Raw genomic sequence first — 16,258 nt, forward strand, 5'->3', positions numbered from 1 at the left:
GGGGTGCAGTGGCCGGATCTCAGCTCACTGCAAGCTCCGCATCCCGGGTTTAGGCCATTCTCCTGCCTCAGCCTCCCGAGTAGCTGGGACTACAGGCCCCCGCCACCTCGCCCGGCTAGTTTTTTTTTTGTATTTTTTAGTAGAGACAGGGTTTCACTGTGTTAGCCAGGATGGTCTCGATCTCCTGACCTCGTGATCCGCCTGTCTCGGCCTCCCAAAGTGCTGGGATTACAGGCTTGAGCCACCGCGCCCGGCCAAGCTGGTCTTTTTTTTTTTTTTTTTTTTTTTTTTGAGACAGAGTCTTGCTCTGTCGCCCAGGCTGGAGTGCAGTGGTGTGATCTCAGCTCACTGCAACCTCTGCCTCCTGGGTTTACACCATTCTCCTGCCTCAGCCTCCCAAGGAGCTGGGACTACAGGCGCCCACCACCACACCTGGCTAATTTTTTGTATTTTTAGTAGAGACAGAGTTTCACCGGGTTAGCCAGGATGGTCTCGATCTCCTGACCTCACAATCCGCTCGCCTCAGCCTCCCAAAGTGCTGGGATTACAGGTGTGAGCCACCGCGCCCAGCTTCTGGGCTTCATTATTGACCTCTTGGAAGCTTCTGGTATATTGACTATCCTTTCTTTTTCCAAACTTTTCTCTTGAATTCAGTGACATGCTTTTCTAGTTCTGTTTCCTTCCTGATTAATTCTGCCCCTTTTGACTTCTGTTATTCCTCTCACCACTGCAATATGGGTCACCAAATATAACCCATCTTAGGGTCACCATACTGAACTGTATCAGGGAATGCCATTCAGATCATAGTCTTTGTCACTGGCCCCACTCAGTTATGCAGTGCACAGCCTAGGCAGCTGTACATAGCACCTCTTACCTTATCTATACTGCTGACTTCAGTTATGTTACCTATTCTCTGCAGATTCTTACCAAAACCCCATCAGCAGCTTCTGCCTTGCACCATTGGAAAATATTGTGGAGCAGACTGAATCCCCCAACCACCCACCCCGGCAAGAGGCTCTGTGCCTCCCTGTGCTCACTAGCATCAGTGGGACAAGGCAGTATTATTTGGCACCATCAGTGCACAAATCCAAGAATAAAGAATGCGGCCGGGCGCGGTGGCTCACGCCTGTAATCCCAGCACTTTGGGAGGCCGAGGCGGGCGGATCACAAGGTCAGGAGATCGAGACCATCCTGGCTAACACGGTGAAACCCCGTCTCTACTAAAAGTACAAAAAACTAGCCGGGCGAGGTGGCGGGCGCCTGTAGTCCCAGCTACTCGGGAGGCTGAGGCAGAAGAATGGCGTAAACCCAGGAGGCGGAGCTTGTAGTGAGCTGAGTTCGCGCCACTGCACTCCAGCCTGGGTGAGAGAGCAAAGACTCCGTCTCAAAAAAAAAAAAAAAAAAGAATAAAGAATGCAACCAGATGTGGTGACTCATACCTGTAATCCCAGCACTTTGGAAGGCAGGTGGATCACTTGAGTTCAAGAGTTTGAGACCAGCCTGGGGCAACATGCCGAGACCCCCATCTCTACTAAAAATACAAAAAAATAGCTGGGCATGGTGGTGCACACCTGTGGTCCCGGCTAATTGGGAGACTGAGGTAGAAGGATCGCTTGAGCCCGGGAGGTGGAGGTTGCAGTGAGCCGAGATTACACCACTGCACTCCGACTTGGGTGACGAAGAGAGACCCTGTCTCAAAGAAAAAAAAAAAAAAAAAAAAAAAAGAATCCCCTGCTAAATAGTCTCTCTGGCTCAGCTTTATGTTTCTAGATTCAGTTAGAACACTTGTTTCTTACAACTTTACTTTTTATTTATTTATTTTTTTGAGACGGAGTCTCGCCCTGTCGCCCAGGCTGGAGTGCAATGGCATGAGGCTCACTGCAGCCTCCACTTCCCCGGCTCAAGAGATTCTCCTGCCTCAGCCTCCCGAGTAGCTGGGATTACAGGCACCTGCCATCATGCCCAGCTAATTTTTGTATTTTTAGTACAGATGGGGTTTCACCATGTTGGTCAGGCTGGTCTTGAACACCTGACCTCAGGTGATCCACCCAACTCGGCCTCCTAAAGTGTTGGGGTTACAGGTGTGAGCCACCGTGCCCGGCCAAACATCTGTATTTCAATATACAGTTTTTAAAAAAATCCTTTCCTATGCACAACTTCACTTAATGCTCATAATAACCCTGAGAGGTAGACAGTAGTGTTAGATTTAGATACAAACACTGGAAATTAAAGAGGCTAAAATGACAAATGGATGCAGTGGAAAAGCCAGGATCCAAATCCAAGTCTTTTCCCTGCGGTACTTCATTCTGCTCCAAGCTCAGATTGGCCAAATGTTGTTTGATAGAACACATGAGCTGGGGCTGAAGGAGCAGGGACAATGCCTTTTTCACTTTTGCCTCTGATAGCCTGTAGACCGGTAGGCACTGAAGTATTTGCTCACTTGTGCAATAAATATTTATTGAGTACCTTGTATGTGCTGGGCACTGAAAACACAACCGTGAACAAAGGCTGTCACGATTCCTGAACTCATGGAGCTTCCACTCCAGTGGAGGAGACATAATTTCAGTGATAATGCTACGACAGGGGACAATGTGGGAGAAAATAAGAGGGAGGTGGCCAGGCACGATGGCTCACTCCTGTAATCCCAGCACTTTGGAAGGCCAAGGTGGGTGAATCACGAGGTCAGGAGTTTGAGACCAGCCCGGCCATTATCGTGAAACCCTGTCTCTACTAAAAAGACAAAAATTAGCCGGGTGTGGTGGCAGATGCCTGTAATCCCAGCTACTAGGGAGGCTGAGGCAGGAGAATTGCTTGAACCCGGGAGGCGAAGGTTGCAGTGAGCTGAGATCACGCCACTACACTCCACCCTGGGTGACAGAGCGAGACTCCGTCTCAAAAAAGAAAAAGAAAAGGGGGAGGTAATTTTAGAATGGTCAGAGAAGGTTTTTCTGAGAAGATAACATTAATTAAACGAATAAATGAATGAAGAGCCACTCGCTAGCGGATTATTTGCTATACTTAAGAGTTTGTCAGCCACTAGACTGTTAACGGCTCTGATGCTGAATATCTTTTGAACCCTATGTTGATGATGCTCAAAAGGCAAGTGCAGAGGTGAAGCATAACGAAGAATCCTTTTCCATTTCTTTTCAGTCCTCTGACTTTGCCTTTGCCGTCAGGGTCACACTCCCCCCTCTGCCACTCCCTTCTGTTTCCGGACACTTGCGGCCTGGACGCGCATGTGCGAGAGAAACCGTCATTCCCGGAGGACGAGCCCCCGGCAGAACGCATGCGCCTGTGTACCGTAAGCCCCGCCCCGACCCCAGCGCCCCCTCGCGAGCGCCTGCCGTTTCTCCGGGCGGGAGGGGGGGCGGGGACTGGGCGGAGAGGCGCGCGCTGGTGCGTGCGTGCGCGCGCGCCGCGGGCGGGCCAGTGAAACCGGCGGCCCTGGCACGTGACCCAGGACCGGCTCACCGGGTCTCTTGGTGGCTCAGTCTGTCTGTCCGTCCGCGGGTGCCATCATGGCGGACGCGGCCAGTCAGGTGCTCCTGGGCTCCGGTCTCACCATCCTGTCCCAGCCGCTTATGTACGTGAAAGTGCTCATCCAGGTATGAGGCGTCGCCGCTCCCTACCCCTCCTGGCGCCCCGTTCGGTCGCTGCTGCTCAGGGCGCCTGAGGATCGGCTCAGCCTTGCGGGCCCTTCATTCTCCCGAGATGCTGCTGCTCCTCCGCTGCCCTTTCCCTCCCCGCAGGGACAGCTTCATCGGTCCCGCGGCCCCTCTTGGGGGCCTCTCCGAGCCCTCGCCCCGCTGCCCAGCGTTGAGGCCCACTCCTCCCTTAGCCAACTGCCACCCTGCCCTGCCCTGCCCTGCCCGGCGGATCCTCTGAACTTTGGTTCTTCTTCTCTGAGGTGGATCCTGGCCGGTTGCCACCAAGGGCTTCCGAACCCTCCCTCTCGCCCCTCCGAAATTCACATTCACCGCTCCTCCCCCCAAAATCTCAGACGCAAGACACGAAATACTCAGTTGAAGACAAATGTGAAGTTAGGTGGGAACCAACATTTTATTTTTTATTCCTTTTTTTTTTCTTTTCTTTTTATGCTACTGTTACTACTGCTTTTCTGTTCCGAGGTTTTCGCACCGGATAGCCAGAGAAACACAAGGAGCTCATTCAGAAGTGTTAATGAAGGGGTTGCTCTGTCAGATTTCGGAAGGATGCATTGAGCGCTTTCCAGCAGCAGCCCATGTGGCTCCTGACAATGAAAATCACATTGGTCAGAGCTGGAAATTAGTGAAGCGGAGTTTTAGCGAGTTTAAACATGGGAGTTAATCTCTAATCTACTGTCAAATAATTCTTATGTGGTATTTTATATTCACATGCAGGTAGGCCAAGTAAGTGATAGACTTAGTGTTTCCAGTTCCTTTCCTGAATATCCCTGTAACGGGCAGGTCATTTTTTTTATATGCTTTTACTGAGAGTTGACATAATTCCCTCATGCACTGTGCCTAGGAATGGAACAGTTTTTAGAACCCCTGTCTTGCCGTTTACTTTTCTATAAAAATTAGGCAAGACGCTAGAGAGGGCCACGTTTCTTATTCTTGAGTTGTTGGGAATCCAGATTATTTCTTGCTGAGTAGACCCGTGTGAATTCAGATTCTGTTCGTTAAACGCTATTGCAAATAAATGATTTGCACCTAGAACAAAGACTGATTAGAATGTACTGTAGGCCGGGCGCGGTGGCTCAAGCCTGTAATCCCAGCACTTTGGGAGGCCGAGACGGGCGGATCACGAGGCCAGGAGATCGAGAGACGATCCCGGCTAACACGGTGAAACCCCGTCTCTACTAAAAAATACAAAAAAACTAGCCGGGCGAGGTGGCGGGCGCCTGTAGTCCCAGCTACTCGGGAGGCTGAGGCAGGAGAACGGCGTAAACCCGGGAGGCGGAGCTTGCAGTGAGCTGAGATCCGGCCACTGCACTCCAGCCTGGGTGACAGAGCAAGACTCGGCGTAAACCCGGGAGGCGGAGCTTGCAGTGAGCTGAGATCCGGCCACTGCACTCCAGCCTGGGTGACAGAGCAAGACTCCGTCTCAAAAAAAAAAAAAAAAAGAATGTACTGTAACATCTAAAACAGAATTGGCACATTTGGGGCTAGATAGCATTTGAGATGACAGCATGTTGCAGTATATCCAGTAAGAACCCTTGGGCCCGGGTACGTTGGCTCATGTCTGTAATCCCAGCACTTTGGGAGGCCGAGGCAGGCGGATCACGAGGTCGATGTTCGAGACCAGCCTAACCGACATGGTGAAACCCCGTCTCTACTAAAAATACAAAATATATCCAGGTGCAGCGGTGCGTGCATGTAATTCCAGCTACTCGGGAAGCTGAGGCAGGAGAATCACTTGAACCCGGGAGGTGGAGGTTGCAGTGAGCCAAGATCATGCCATTGTACTCCGGCCTGGGCGGCAGAGCAAGACTCAGCCTCAGAGAAACAAAAAAAAGAACCCACTACTCAGTACTTCTCTGGGAGATGGGGTTTTCTAGTGATGTTCAGAGCTCTTGCCCCAAAAACTTTGAATACCCTTAATTCTGATTTCACAACATCTTTGTGTTGCCAAGTAGCCCAGGAGTTTTGGTGAAATTCCCAAATGCTCAGTTTTAAAAATAGTTACTTGGGCCGGGCACGGTGGCTCACGCCTGTAAATCCCAACGCTTTGGGAGCCTGAAAGAGGTGGTTCACCTGAGGTCAGGAGTTCAAGACTAGCCTGGCCAACAAAGCACAACCCCCTCTCTACTGAAAATACAAAAATTTAGCTGGGTGTGGTGGTGGGTGCCTATAATCCCAGCTACTCAGGAGGCTGAGGTATGATAATCGCTTGAACCTAGGAGGTGGTGACCTAGATCATGCCACTGAACTACAGCTTGGGTGACAAGAGCAAAATTCTGCCTCCAAAAAATAAATAAGTAACTAAATAAAAATAAAAATGGTTACTTGGTAGCACTATTCCTGTAGCACTATAGACAGGAGTTATTTATTTATTTATTTATTTTTGATACGGAGTTTTGCTCTTGTCACCTAGACTGGCATGCAATGGCACAATCTTGGCTCACTGCAACCTCCGCCTCCCAGGTTCAAGCGACTCTCCAGCCTTAGCCTCCTGAGTAGCTGGGATTACAGGTGCCCGCCACCACACCTGGCTAATTTTTGTATTTTTAGTAGAGACAGGGTTTCACCATGTTGACCAGGCTGGTCTTGAACTTCTGACCTCGGGTGAGATCAGAAGTTGGCCTCCCAAAGTGCTCGGATTACATGCGTGAGCCACCACGCCAGCCCAGGAGTTACTTAATAGGACAGATTAAGAGTCACAACAATAATCAAAACTATGTCCTATAGCGTTCATTCTCTCGAGTATCTGTAGTGTTAAAAATCCTGAGTATATGGTACAAAGACCGTGGTAATCATTAACTATATAAAATGGCCTTCATTAGCTGTTAATGACAACCTTTTTTTTGTTTGTTTGATTGTTTTTGAGACAGAGTCTCGCTGTTGTCGGCCTGGGCTGGAGTGCAGTGGCACAATCTCAGCTCACTGCAACCTATGCCTCCCGGGTTCAAGTGATTCTCCTGCCTCAGCCTCCCAAGTAGCTGAGATTACAGGTGCCCGCCACTATGCCCGGCTGATTTTTTATTTTTAGTAGAGACAGGGTTTCACCATGTTGACCAGGCTGGTCTCGAACTCCTGACCTCAGGTGATCCGTCCACCTTGGCCTCCCAAAGTGCTGGGATTACAGGCATGAGCCACTGGGCCTGACCGACAGCCTGTTCTTCTAACATGAAGTTAGCTTGTAATTCTTTCCTAAGTGAATTATCCAGCTATATATGCATTTGCCTTTTGAGTGTTTTGTCTAGGTTGCCAAGTATGCAGCTGATGCTGGCGTGATGGATGTCTTCTCATTTTGTTCAAATATAAAATATGCCTTAAATTTTATTTAGAAGGTATTTTTGAGCCCCCTTAGTAAACTGTAGCTTTCCTAACACAAAAGTTCCCTTCTTTTTCAGTTTGATATTAGCCTATTTCAGCTACATGGTATACATCATAGAATTTGAACCAAAACGAAACTTGGAGTTTATTGAACTCAGTATTACCAACAGAAGAAAAACCTACAAGAATGATGCTTCATCATTGCCGTGGAAAACATATGCTGCGTTTTTACTTGTGTTTAAAAATAACCCAAATTTTGTTCTTTATTCAAGACCTTGCAAGCAAGACATTTCTGGAAATACTGCTTTAATATTGATATATTCCATTGTTTTTAAAGGTGGGTTATGAGCCTCTTCCTCCAACAATAGGACGAAATATTTTTGGGCGGCAAGTGTGTCAGCTTCCTGGACTCTTTAGTTATGGTAAGCGTCTTTGATTTGTTTGGGTTTGGATGACATTGAGGACTGTGATAGGCAGGAGTTGTTACTGAAAGAAAATATATAGAAAGCTTGTTTCTTTCAAATTGTAGTACATCCGTTTCTCTTGACCAGAACTTGACTACATCTCTGACTTGTGTTCCTAGCTCAGCACATTGCCAGTATCGATGGGAGGCGTGGGTTGTTCACAGGCTTAACTCCAAGACTGTGTTCGGGAGTCCTTGGAACTGTGGTCCATGGTAAAGTTTTACAGGTAAGAGGAAAATTAAATCAATCTTCCCATAGATTTTGCTTACCTGTTATGCAACAGTTTATTCTAAATATCAAGAGCAATTTAAAAGATACATTTATAACCCTGTCCTTTCTTCCTCTTGAAAAACATTTTCTTAAAATATCTTCTTTCGGCCGGGCGCGGTGGCTCACGCCTGGAATCTCAGACTTTAGGAGGCCGAGGAAGGTGGATCACCTGAGGTCAAGAATTCAAGACCAACCTGACCAACATGGAGAAACCCCGTCTCCACTAAAAATCCAAAATTAGCCGGGCGTGATGGCATGTGCCTGTAGTCCCAGCTACTCGGGAGGCTGAGGCAGGAGAATCGCTGGAACCCGGGAAGCGGAGATGGTAGTGAGCAGATAGCGCACCGCTGCACTCCAACCTGGGCAACAAGAGCGAAACTCTGTCTCAAAAAAATATGTATATGTATGTATCTTCTTTCCTGGGAAGCAACGGGAATTCCTTTAAAACGAAGTTTTTTTGGTTTGTTTTTTGGTTTTTGTTTTGTTTTGTTTTTGTTTTTGTTTTTGTTTTTTGAGACGTAGTCTTGTGCTGTCACCCAGGCTGGAGTGCAGTGGCGCCATCTCAGATCACTGCAAATTCCGCCTCCCAGGTTCATGCCATTCTCCTGCCTCAGTCTCCCTAGTAGCTGGGACTACAGGCGCCCGCCACCATGCCTGGCTAATTTTTTGTATTTTTGGTAGAGACGGGGTTTCACGGTGTTAGCCAGGATGATCTCGATCTCCTGACCTTATGACCCACCCGCCTCGGCCTCCCAAAGTGCTGGGATTACAGGCATGAGCCACCACACCTGGCCAGTTCTAATGGTTTAACACCTGATGAGCAAATCATGATTTTGTTAAAACAATTTCATGACCTGATTGGCTTGGATTTGACAAATATTTCTTCAGACTTCATCGATTTGAATTAAAGAAGTGTGAGTTAGAGGTTTTTCAGCCAGTACCTCACATGGAAGCTGACTAACCCTTCAGTCATCTTGCTATTCTTTTTTGTTCTTGTTTTTTTAATGGAGTCAGGGGCTGCTATGTTGATCAAGCTTTTTTTTTTTTTTTTTGAGACTGTCTTGCTCTGCTGCCAGGCTGGAATGCAGTGGTACAATCTCGGCTCACTGCAGCCTCTGCCTCCCGGATTCAAGCAATTGTCCTGCCTCAGCCTCTGAACAGCTGGGACTACAGGTGTCCACCACTGCACCCAGCTAATTTTTGTTTTTTTTTTTTTTTTTTTTTTTTTTTGAGACGGAGTCTCGCTCTGTCACCCAGGCTGAAGTGCAGTGGCCGGATCTCAGCTCACTGCAAGCTCCGCCTCCCAGGTTCACCCTATTCTCCTGCCTCAGCCTCCTGAGTAGCTGGGACTACAGGCGCCCGCCACCTCGCCCGGCTAGTTTTTTGTATTTTTTAGTAGAGACGGGGTTTCACCGTATTAGCCAGGATAGTCTCGATCTCCTGACCTCGTGATCCGCCCGTCTCGGCCTCCCAAAGTGCTGGGATTACAGGCTTGAGCCACCGCGCCCGGCCTAATTTTTGTATTTTTAATAGAGACGGAGTTTCACCATGTTGGCCAGGCTGGTCTCGATCTCTTGACCTCATTATCTGCCCGCCTCGACCTCCCAAAGTGCTGGGATTACAGGCATGAGCCATCGCACCCAGCCTTGCCTGAAACTTTCTATGTCTGCCTCCCAAAGTGCTAATATTACAGGCACGAGCCACCACGTCCAGCCTGTTATTCTTAACATACTTACTGTTGTCAGACCTGTGGACTGAATCTGGAAGTATCATTTCAGGTGGCTCGTGGGTCAGAGTGTTGGAGTCTTAGTGGGCCCATGTCTTTGGTGGATTGATTACTGGTCTTTCTTTTCCAGTCACACTCTGGACTCAGTGAAATTGTTGCTGTTACTTTCATGAAATTTACATATGGAAAGGCAGTTGTCATCTAGCCAAAGAGGTTTATGTATAGACTTAGAGAAAAAGAGGAAGTACTGCTTGAGACTAAGTTACTTTATGTAACTGGAAAATAAGACAAACTTGAGGTAACCAGGTACCCTGAATATGTTCCAAATGTAGTCCAGTGAAATATTATAGGGTTGGTACTACACTTAGCATCCAAAGCTGCTTGTACAGTCAAGAAGAAGGATGTATGCAGGGCTGAGAAAATTATTAACCTTTACAAGAAATGATTTTGTATATCTGAGCAAGAATTAAAATGAAATTCAGGAAATGTAGAAGCCAGGTTAGATAATTGTGTCAATGGAGTAAAAAACAAAGTATAGAAACAAGTGAAAGTTTTTAGAGACCTGAAGCTATTAGAATTAATTCTAGCCAAGGACCTGGAATCTGGCCAAAATACATTACTTTGCTTTATCATCACATTTGTTCTCTTGCCTGTGATTTTTTAAAACACAATTCTTTTTACAAGAGAAAATGTTGTCTTTTTAAAACCTGATATGGCTAGAAAATAATAAAACTGACATTAAAAAATAAGAAAACAAAACTGGTGGTTACACAAGAAGGAGCTCTCAATTGATAATTTTATTTTCACCTAGCTCACATTCTGTTTCCAAAATACGGCACAAAAAATTCCTCTTGCAGGAATTTTTCTCTGGGCTCTGGCAGTATTCATGATCTCTTCTCTAGAAGAGAAAAAAAAAAACCTCTCGTTTTAGAAACCGTCAGATACAAAGGAAAAAGTGAGGCGATTTCAGCTCTTCAGACTTAACACCAATTCTCTGTCCTTTTATGCAGGGAAGAAAAGAGTCTTGCCCTAATTTGGTATTGGTCCTGCCTTTTCCATAAGAAAAGTGGGAACCCTGGACTTTGTTTTTACTAACTTATTTTCTGTTAAAACTGAAAGTTCTTGGCCGGGTGCAGTGGCTCATGCCTGTAATCCCAGCACTTTGGGAGGTCGAGGTCGGTGGATCAGCTGAGGTCAGCAGTTCGAGACCAGCCTAGCCAACATGGTGAAACACTGTCTCTACTAAAAATACACAAATTAGCCAGGCGTGGTGGTGGGCGCCTGTAATCCCAGCTACTCAGGAGGCTGAGGCAGGAGAATTGCTTGAACCTGGGAGGTGGAGGTTGCAGTGAGCTGAGATCTAACCATTGCACTCCAGCAGTGAGCCGAGATCGCGCCATAGCACTCCACCTGGGCAACAAGAGTGAAACTCCATCTAAAAAAAAAAATCTGAAAGTTCTTGAATTTTCTTTTTTTGTTGTTCTTATTTTGTAATTATTTCTTTAAATTTATTATTATTTTTTTTTAGAGACAAAGTCTCACTGTGTTGCCCAGTCTGGTCTTGAATTCCTGGGCTCAAGCAGTCCTCCCTCTTCGGCCTTCCAAAGTGTTGGGATTACAGGCGTGAGCCACTGAGCATGTTCCCTTTTTGTTTTGTTTTGTTTTGTTTTATTTTTTGTTTTTTGTTTTTTTGAGACAGAGTTTCACTCTTGTTGCCCAGGCTGGAGTGCAATGGCACGGTCTCGGCTCACTGCAGCCTCCACCTCCTGGGTTCAAGCAATTCTCCTGCCTCAGCCTTCCACATAACTGGGATTACAGGCACCCGCCACCACACCTGGCTAATTTTTGTATTTTTAGTAGAGCTGGGGTTTCGCCACGTCAGCCAGGTTTGGTTCTCAAACTCCTGACCTCAGGTGATCCACCTGCCTCAGCCACGCAAAGTGCTGGGATTACAGGCGTGAGGCACCACGCCCGGCCCCTTTTCTTTTTTTCTGAGATGGAGTCTTGCTCTGTTGCCCAGGCTGGAGTGTAATGGTGTGATCTCAGCTCACTGCAGTCTTTACCTCCCAGGTTCAAGCAGTTCTCTCTCTTGTCTCAACTTCCCAAGTAACTGGGATTACAGGCGCCCGCCACCAAGCCTGGCTAATTTTTGTATTTTTTTTTTTTTTTTTTTTGAGACGGAGTCTCGCTCTGTCGCCCAGGCTGGAGTGCAGTGGCCGGATCTCAGCTCACTGCAAGCTCCGCCTCCCGGGTTTATGCCATTCTCCTGCCTCAGCCTCCCGAGTAGCTGGGACTACAGGCGCCCGCCACCTCACCCGGCTATTTTTTTGTATTTTTTAGTAGAGACGGGGTTTCACCATGTTAGCCAGGATGGTCTCGATCTCCTGACCTTGCGATCCGCCCGTCTCGGCCTCCCAAAGTGCTGGGATTACAGGCTTGAGCCACCGTGCCCGGCCTAATTTTTGTATTTTTAGTAGAGATGGGGTTTCGCCACATCAGCCAGGCTGTTCTCAAACTCCTGACCTCAGGTGATCTGCCTGCCTCAGCCACGCAAAGTGCTGGGATTACAGGCGTGAGGCACCATGCCCGACCCCTTTTCTTTTTTTCTGAGATGGAGTCTTGGTCTGTTGCCCAGGCTGGAGTGCAGTAGTATGATCTAAACTCACTGCAGTCTTTACCTCCTGGGTTCAAGCAATTCTTCTGTCTCAGCTTCCCAAGTAGCTGGGAATACAGGCGCCCGCCACCAAGCCCAGCTAATTTTTGTATTTTTAGTAGAGATGAAGTTTCGCCATGTAGGCCAGGCTGGTCTCGAATTCCTAACCTCAAGTGATCCACCTGCCTCAGCCTCCCAAAGTGCTGAGATTACAGGCATGAGCCGCTGTACCCGGCCTTCCCTTTACTTTTTTCTTTTTCTTTTTTTTTTTTTTTTTTGAGATGGACTCTTGCTTTGTCACCCGGGCTGGAGTGCAGTGGTGTGATCTTGGCTCCTGCAACCTCTGCCTCCTGGGTTCAAGTGATTCTCTTGCGCCACCCTCCCTAATAGCTGGGATTACAGGCGTGCACCCCAATGCTCTGCTGATTTTTGTATTTTTAGTAGAGACGGGGTTTCACCATGTTGGCCAGGCTAGTCTTGAACTCGTGACCTCAGGTTATCTGCCCACCTCGGCCTCCTAAAGTGCTGGGATTACAGGCATAAGCCACTTCCCTTTTTCTTTTTTGGAAGAAGAGTTTTCATGACCATTTGCTTTTCTTCCAACTGACCAATATGTTAAACTTAGCAACAAGTTTATCTTGGAGATCCATATTTCCAGTTGATTAATGGGGAGTAGAAGTTAACTAAAGACTTGCAGCTAAAAAAAAAAAAAAAACAGAAAAACTTCAAAAAAACTTCAGCTAATTTACTTTCTGTCGTTTTCATTTTATGTCTCTCTCACATGACACTGTAATAATCCTAATCATCCTTTTTCTTTTTTTCTATAGCATTACCAGGAGAGTGACAAGGGTGAGGTATGTTGGAGCTGATTTCTAAGCATGAGGGCCTTTCCCTTGCAAGTTATTATTGCTTTTGGGGCCTCTTTTGGGGAAAAGCCAAGTAGTCAGTCTCCTATTCATCTCAGTGAGTGTTGTCCTATGGGGTGGCCACCAGTTTGGACAGTTGTGTTTGAAACCATCAGGATGGCTGGGCATGGTGGCTCATGCCTGTAATCCCAGCAGTTTTGGAGGCCAAGGTGAGAGGATCACTTGCATCTAAGAGTTTGAGACCAGCCTGGGCAACATAGTAAGACCCCTTCTCTACAGAAAATCAAAGATTAGCGGGGCCTGGTGGCACACACCTCTGTAGTCTCAGCTACTTGGGAGGTTGAGGTGGGAGGATCACTTGAGCACAGGAGGTCAACTACAGTGATCCATGATCATATCACTGCACTCAGCCTGAGTGACAGAGCAAGACCCTATCTCAAAAGAAATGAAAACCATCAAGATCGGCTGGGCGGGGTGGCTCACGCCTGTAATCCCAGCACTTTGGGAGGCTGAGGCAGGTGGGGATCACAAGGTTAGGAGATCGAGACCATCCTGGCTAACATGGTGAAACTCCCTCTCCACTAAAAATACAAAAATTAGCAGGGCGTGGTGGCGAGCACCTGTAATCCCAGCTACTTGGGAGGCTGAGGCGGGAGAAGCACTTGTAACCAGAGGTGGAGCTTTGCAGTGAGCCGAGATCGTGCAACTGCACTCCAGCCTGGGTGACAGAGTGAGACTCCGTCTCAAAAAAAAAAAAAAAGAAACCATCAAGATCTCTATTTTCTTTGATTTTGATTTCCAGGAGTTAGGACCTGGAAATGTACAGAAAGAAGTCTCATCTTCCTTTGACCGCGTTATCAAGGAGGTAAGAGATGAATTACATCCTGTGCTGTTTGCCCAGATCAAACTGTGGTGTTGCAGCTATGGAATCAGAATCATCAGGCCTGTGTGTTCAGTGTCTGTTCCCAAATGTAATTAAACCTTCAAATTAATTTGGGCGTTCAGAATAGATGTATTTCAAGAAAACACATTTTGCCCACACATTCCATCTTTAAAATACTGAAAGTCTTCTAATAGTGTTGAAAACCTCAGGAATAAAAGTGTTAAAATAGGCTAGGTGTGGTGGCTCACGCCTGTAATCCCAGCACTTTGGGAGGCCAAGGCAGGAAGATCACTTGACCCCAGGAGTTAGAGACCAACTTATGCAACATAGTGAGACCTCATCTCTACAAAAAATAGAAAAATTAACTAGGTGTGTGGTGGCACATATCTGTAGTCCCAGGTACTCGAGAGGCTGCGGTGAGAGGATTATGTGAGCCCAGGAAGTTGAGGCTGCAGTGAGCTATGATTGTACCACCACACTCCAGCCTGTGTGACAGAGCAAGACCCTGTCATTAGAAAAAAGTATTAAAATAGCGGCCAGGCCCTTTGTATGTTGGATAGTATCTATGCAGAAATGCTCTTTTGACATTTTTCTGACTCTGAAATGTTCCTCATCACCCATTTCCCACCCCCATCTTCTGCTATAGGTTTTTCTGTGCCTGGCTTTCAGAACTATTCTCTTATTTCTTAAGTCTTCACATTGTCTTAATTGTCATTAATGAAGTCACAATTATCCAGGAAATGCAGCCGTCTAAAATATATATTCCAAGGGTCGGGCGCGGTGACTCACGCCTGTAATCCCAGCACTTTGAGAGGCCAAGGAGGGCGGATCACCTGAGGTCGGGAGTTCGAGACCAGCCTGACCAACATGGAGAAACCCCGTCTCTACTAAAAATACAAAAATTAGCTGGGCAAGGTGGCGCATGTCTGTAATCCCAACTACTCAGGAGACTGAGGCAGGAGAATCACTTGAACCTGGGAGGCGGAGGTCGTGGTTTGCCAAGATCGCGCCATTGCACTCCAGCCAGGGCAGTGAGAGTGAGACTCCATCTCAAAATATATATATATATATATATATATATGTATTCCAAAACAAACATTACTAAAGGTCTGAAAACCAGATAAATTAGCTCTATTTTCTGTAAATTTTCATGAAATTAGTTTGCTTAAAAGCAGGGATAAATGTATTACTTTGCAATTAGTATTTTTCTTAGTTTGCCCATCCTGTCCCATAGGATCTTATGCCCTTGGGGAAGGGGTGAAGGCTGTCTTAAAACTCAGTGACTGGGCCGGGTGTGGTGGCTCACACCTGTAATCCCAGAACTTTAGGAGGCCAAGGCAGGCGGATCATGAGGTCAGGAGATCGAGACCATCCTGACTAGCCAGCCCGGCCAACATGACAAAACCCCGTCTCTACTAAAAATACAAAAAAAAATTAGCCAGGCATGGTGGTGGGTGCCTGTAATCCCAGCTACTCAGGAAGCTGATGCAGGAGAATCGCTTGAACCTGGGAGATGGAGGTTGCAGTGAGCTGAGATCGCGGCACTGTACTCCAGCCTGGGTGGCAGAGCAAGACTCCATCTCAAAAAAAAAAAGAAAAAAGAAAACTCAGTGACTATAAAGATACTGTTTAAATGCAAACGCCAGCTGGGCGCGGTGGCTCACACCTGTAATCCCAGCACTTTGGGAGGCCGAGGTGGGCGGATCATGAGGTCAGGAGATGGACACCATCCTGGCTAACATGATGAAACCCTGTCTCTACTAAAAAATACAAAAAAAATGAAAATTAGCCAGGCATGATGGCAGGTGCCTGTAGTCCCAGCTCCTCGAGAGGCTGAGGCAGGAGAATAGTATGAACCTGGGAGGCAGAGGTTGCAGTGAGCTGAGTTCGCACCACTGCACTCCAGCCTGGGCAACAGAGCGAGACTCCGTCTCAAATAAAAAAAAGCAAAAGCCAATGGTAGACCTGCTACATTTACAATCCCAGAACCTAAATGCAAAGATTATAATTTAATTTTCTTTATTACTTCCTTATAGAGTCCTAGAGTAGAAAGATCAATTAGGAAGAACACAGCAGCTCTAAGATACTGCACAATTACTGGGTTGTAGTCACAAAACTAAGTTGTTCTCTTCACCCAAAAATATGGGGAGAGACTAAATGGAGCCTGCCATTTGTCTAGAATGATATTGGACTCTCCAAAATCACTTACCAATAGGAAAGCAACTTAATCTCAACAAAGGCCTCATATTTTTTTTCAGTTTAATGACTGTTTGTTGGTGACCTTTCCTGTTTCTTCATTTTTTCTCATACCTGTGAAATTGAGAAAACAACAGAAGCCTGCTTTGCAGAGAAATTTTGAGAAGTAACTATAATCGAACATTGAAATCCATGAGTGAAAAGTATGATAAAATGACAGTGA

At 46.8% G+C, this 16,258-nt stretch overlaps 2 protein-coding genes and 2 long non-coding RNA genes across 14 annotated transcripts in view; 2 read left to right on the forward strand and 2 right to left on the reverse strand.

Moving 5' to 3' along the window:
* Window positions 1–3,294, forward strand: part of AGBL2 (AGBL carboxypeptidase 2) — a 75,849-nt gene extending 72,555 nt beyond the window's left edge. Inside the window, exon 18 of one of the 4 annotated variants that reach the window (XR_013403837.1) lies at window positions 3,151–3,284. Coding sequence is in view for 1 of the 4 variants with exons in the window: in XM_077962868.1 (XP_077818994.1) it covers window positions 3,151–3,158 (8 nt within the window). In the remaining 3 variants the exon portion in view is untranslated. Of the gene's footprint in view, window positions 1–3,150 lie in introns of all 4 variants that reach the window. The other 3 variants (XR_013403836.1, XR_013403838.1, XM_077962868.1) reach the window with 3 other exon arrangements.
* A 77-nt stretch (window positions 3,295–3,371) lies between these two features.
* Window positions 3,372–16,258, forward strand: part of MTCH2 (mitochondrial carrier 2) — a 28,494-nt gene continuing 15,607 nt past the window's right edge. For 2 of the 8 annotated variants that reach the window (NM_001320503.1, NM_001320504.1), the window contains 5 exon segments: window positions 3,372–3,605; window positions 7,315–7,399; window positions 7,561–7,667; window positions 12,918–12,944; window positions 13,759–13,821. In NM_001320503.1, the coding sequence (NP_001307432.1) occupies window positions 3,519–3,605; window positions 7,315–7,399; window positions 7,561–7,667; window positions 12,918–12,944; window positions 13,759–13,821 (369 nt within the window). In that variant the 5' untranslated portion in view covers window positions 3,372–3,518. 8 annotated transcript variants of the gene reach the window in all.
* LOC144334232 (uncharacterized) lies at window positions 11,584–12,813 on the reverse strand. The gene is made up of 2 exons (XR_013403855.1): window positions 11,870–12,813; window positions 11,584–11,730 (listed from the first exon to the last, which is right to left on the reverse strand). It is a non-coding gene; the product is annotated as an uncharacterized LOC144334232 (long non-coding RNA).
* On the reverse strand, window positions 14,320–15,792 carry LOC144334231 (uncharacterized). Its single transcript, XR_013403854.1, has 2 exons — window positions 15,256–15,792; window positions 14,320–14,726 (listed from the first exon to the last, which is right to left on the reverse strand). It is a non-coding gene; the product is annotated as an uncharacterized LOC144334231 (long non-coding RNA).

This window comes from Macaca mulatta, chromosome 14 (assembly GCF_049350105.2).
Source record: "Macaca mulatta isolate MMU2019108-1 chromosome 14, T2T-MMU8v2.0, whole genome shotgun sequence".
Taxonomy (NCBI): domain Eukaryota; kingdom Metazoa; phylum Chordata; class Mammalia; order Primates; family Cercopithecidae; genus Macaca; species Macaca mulatta.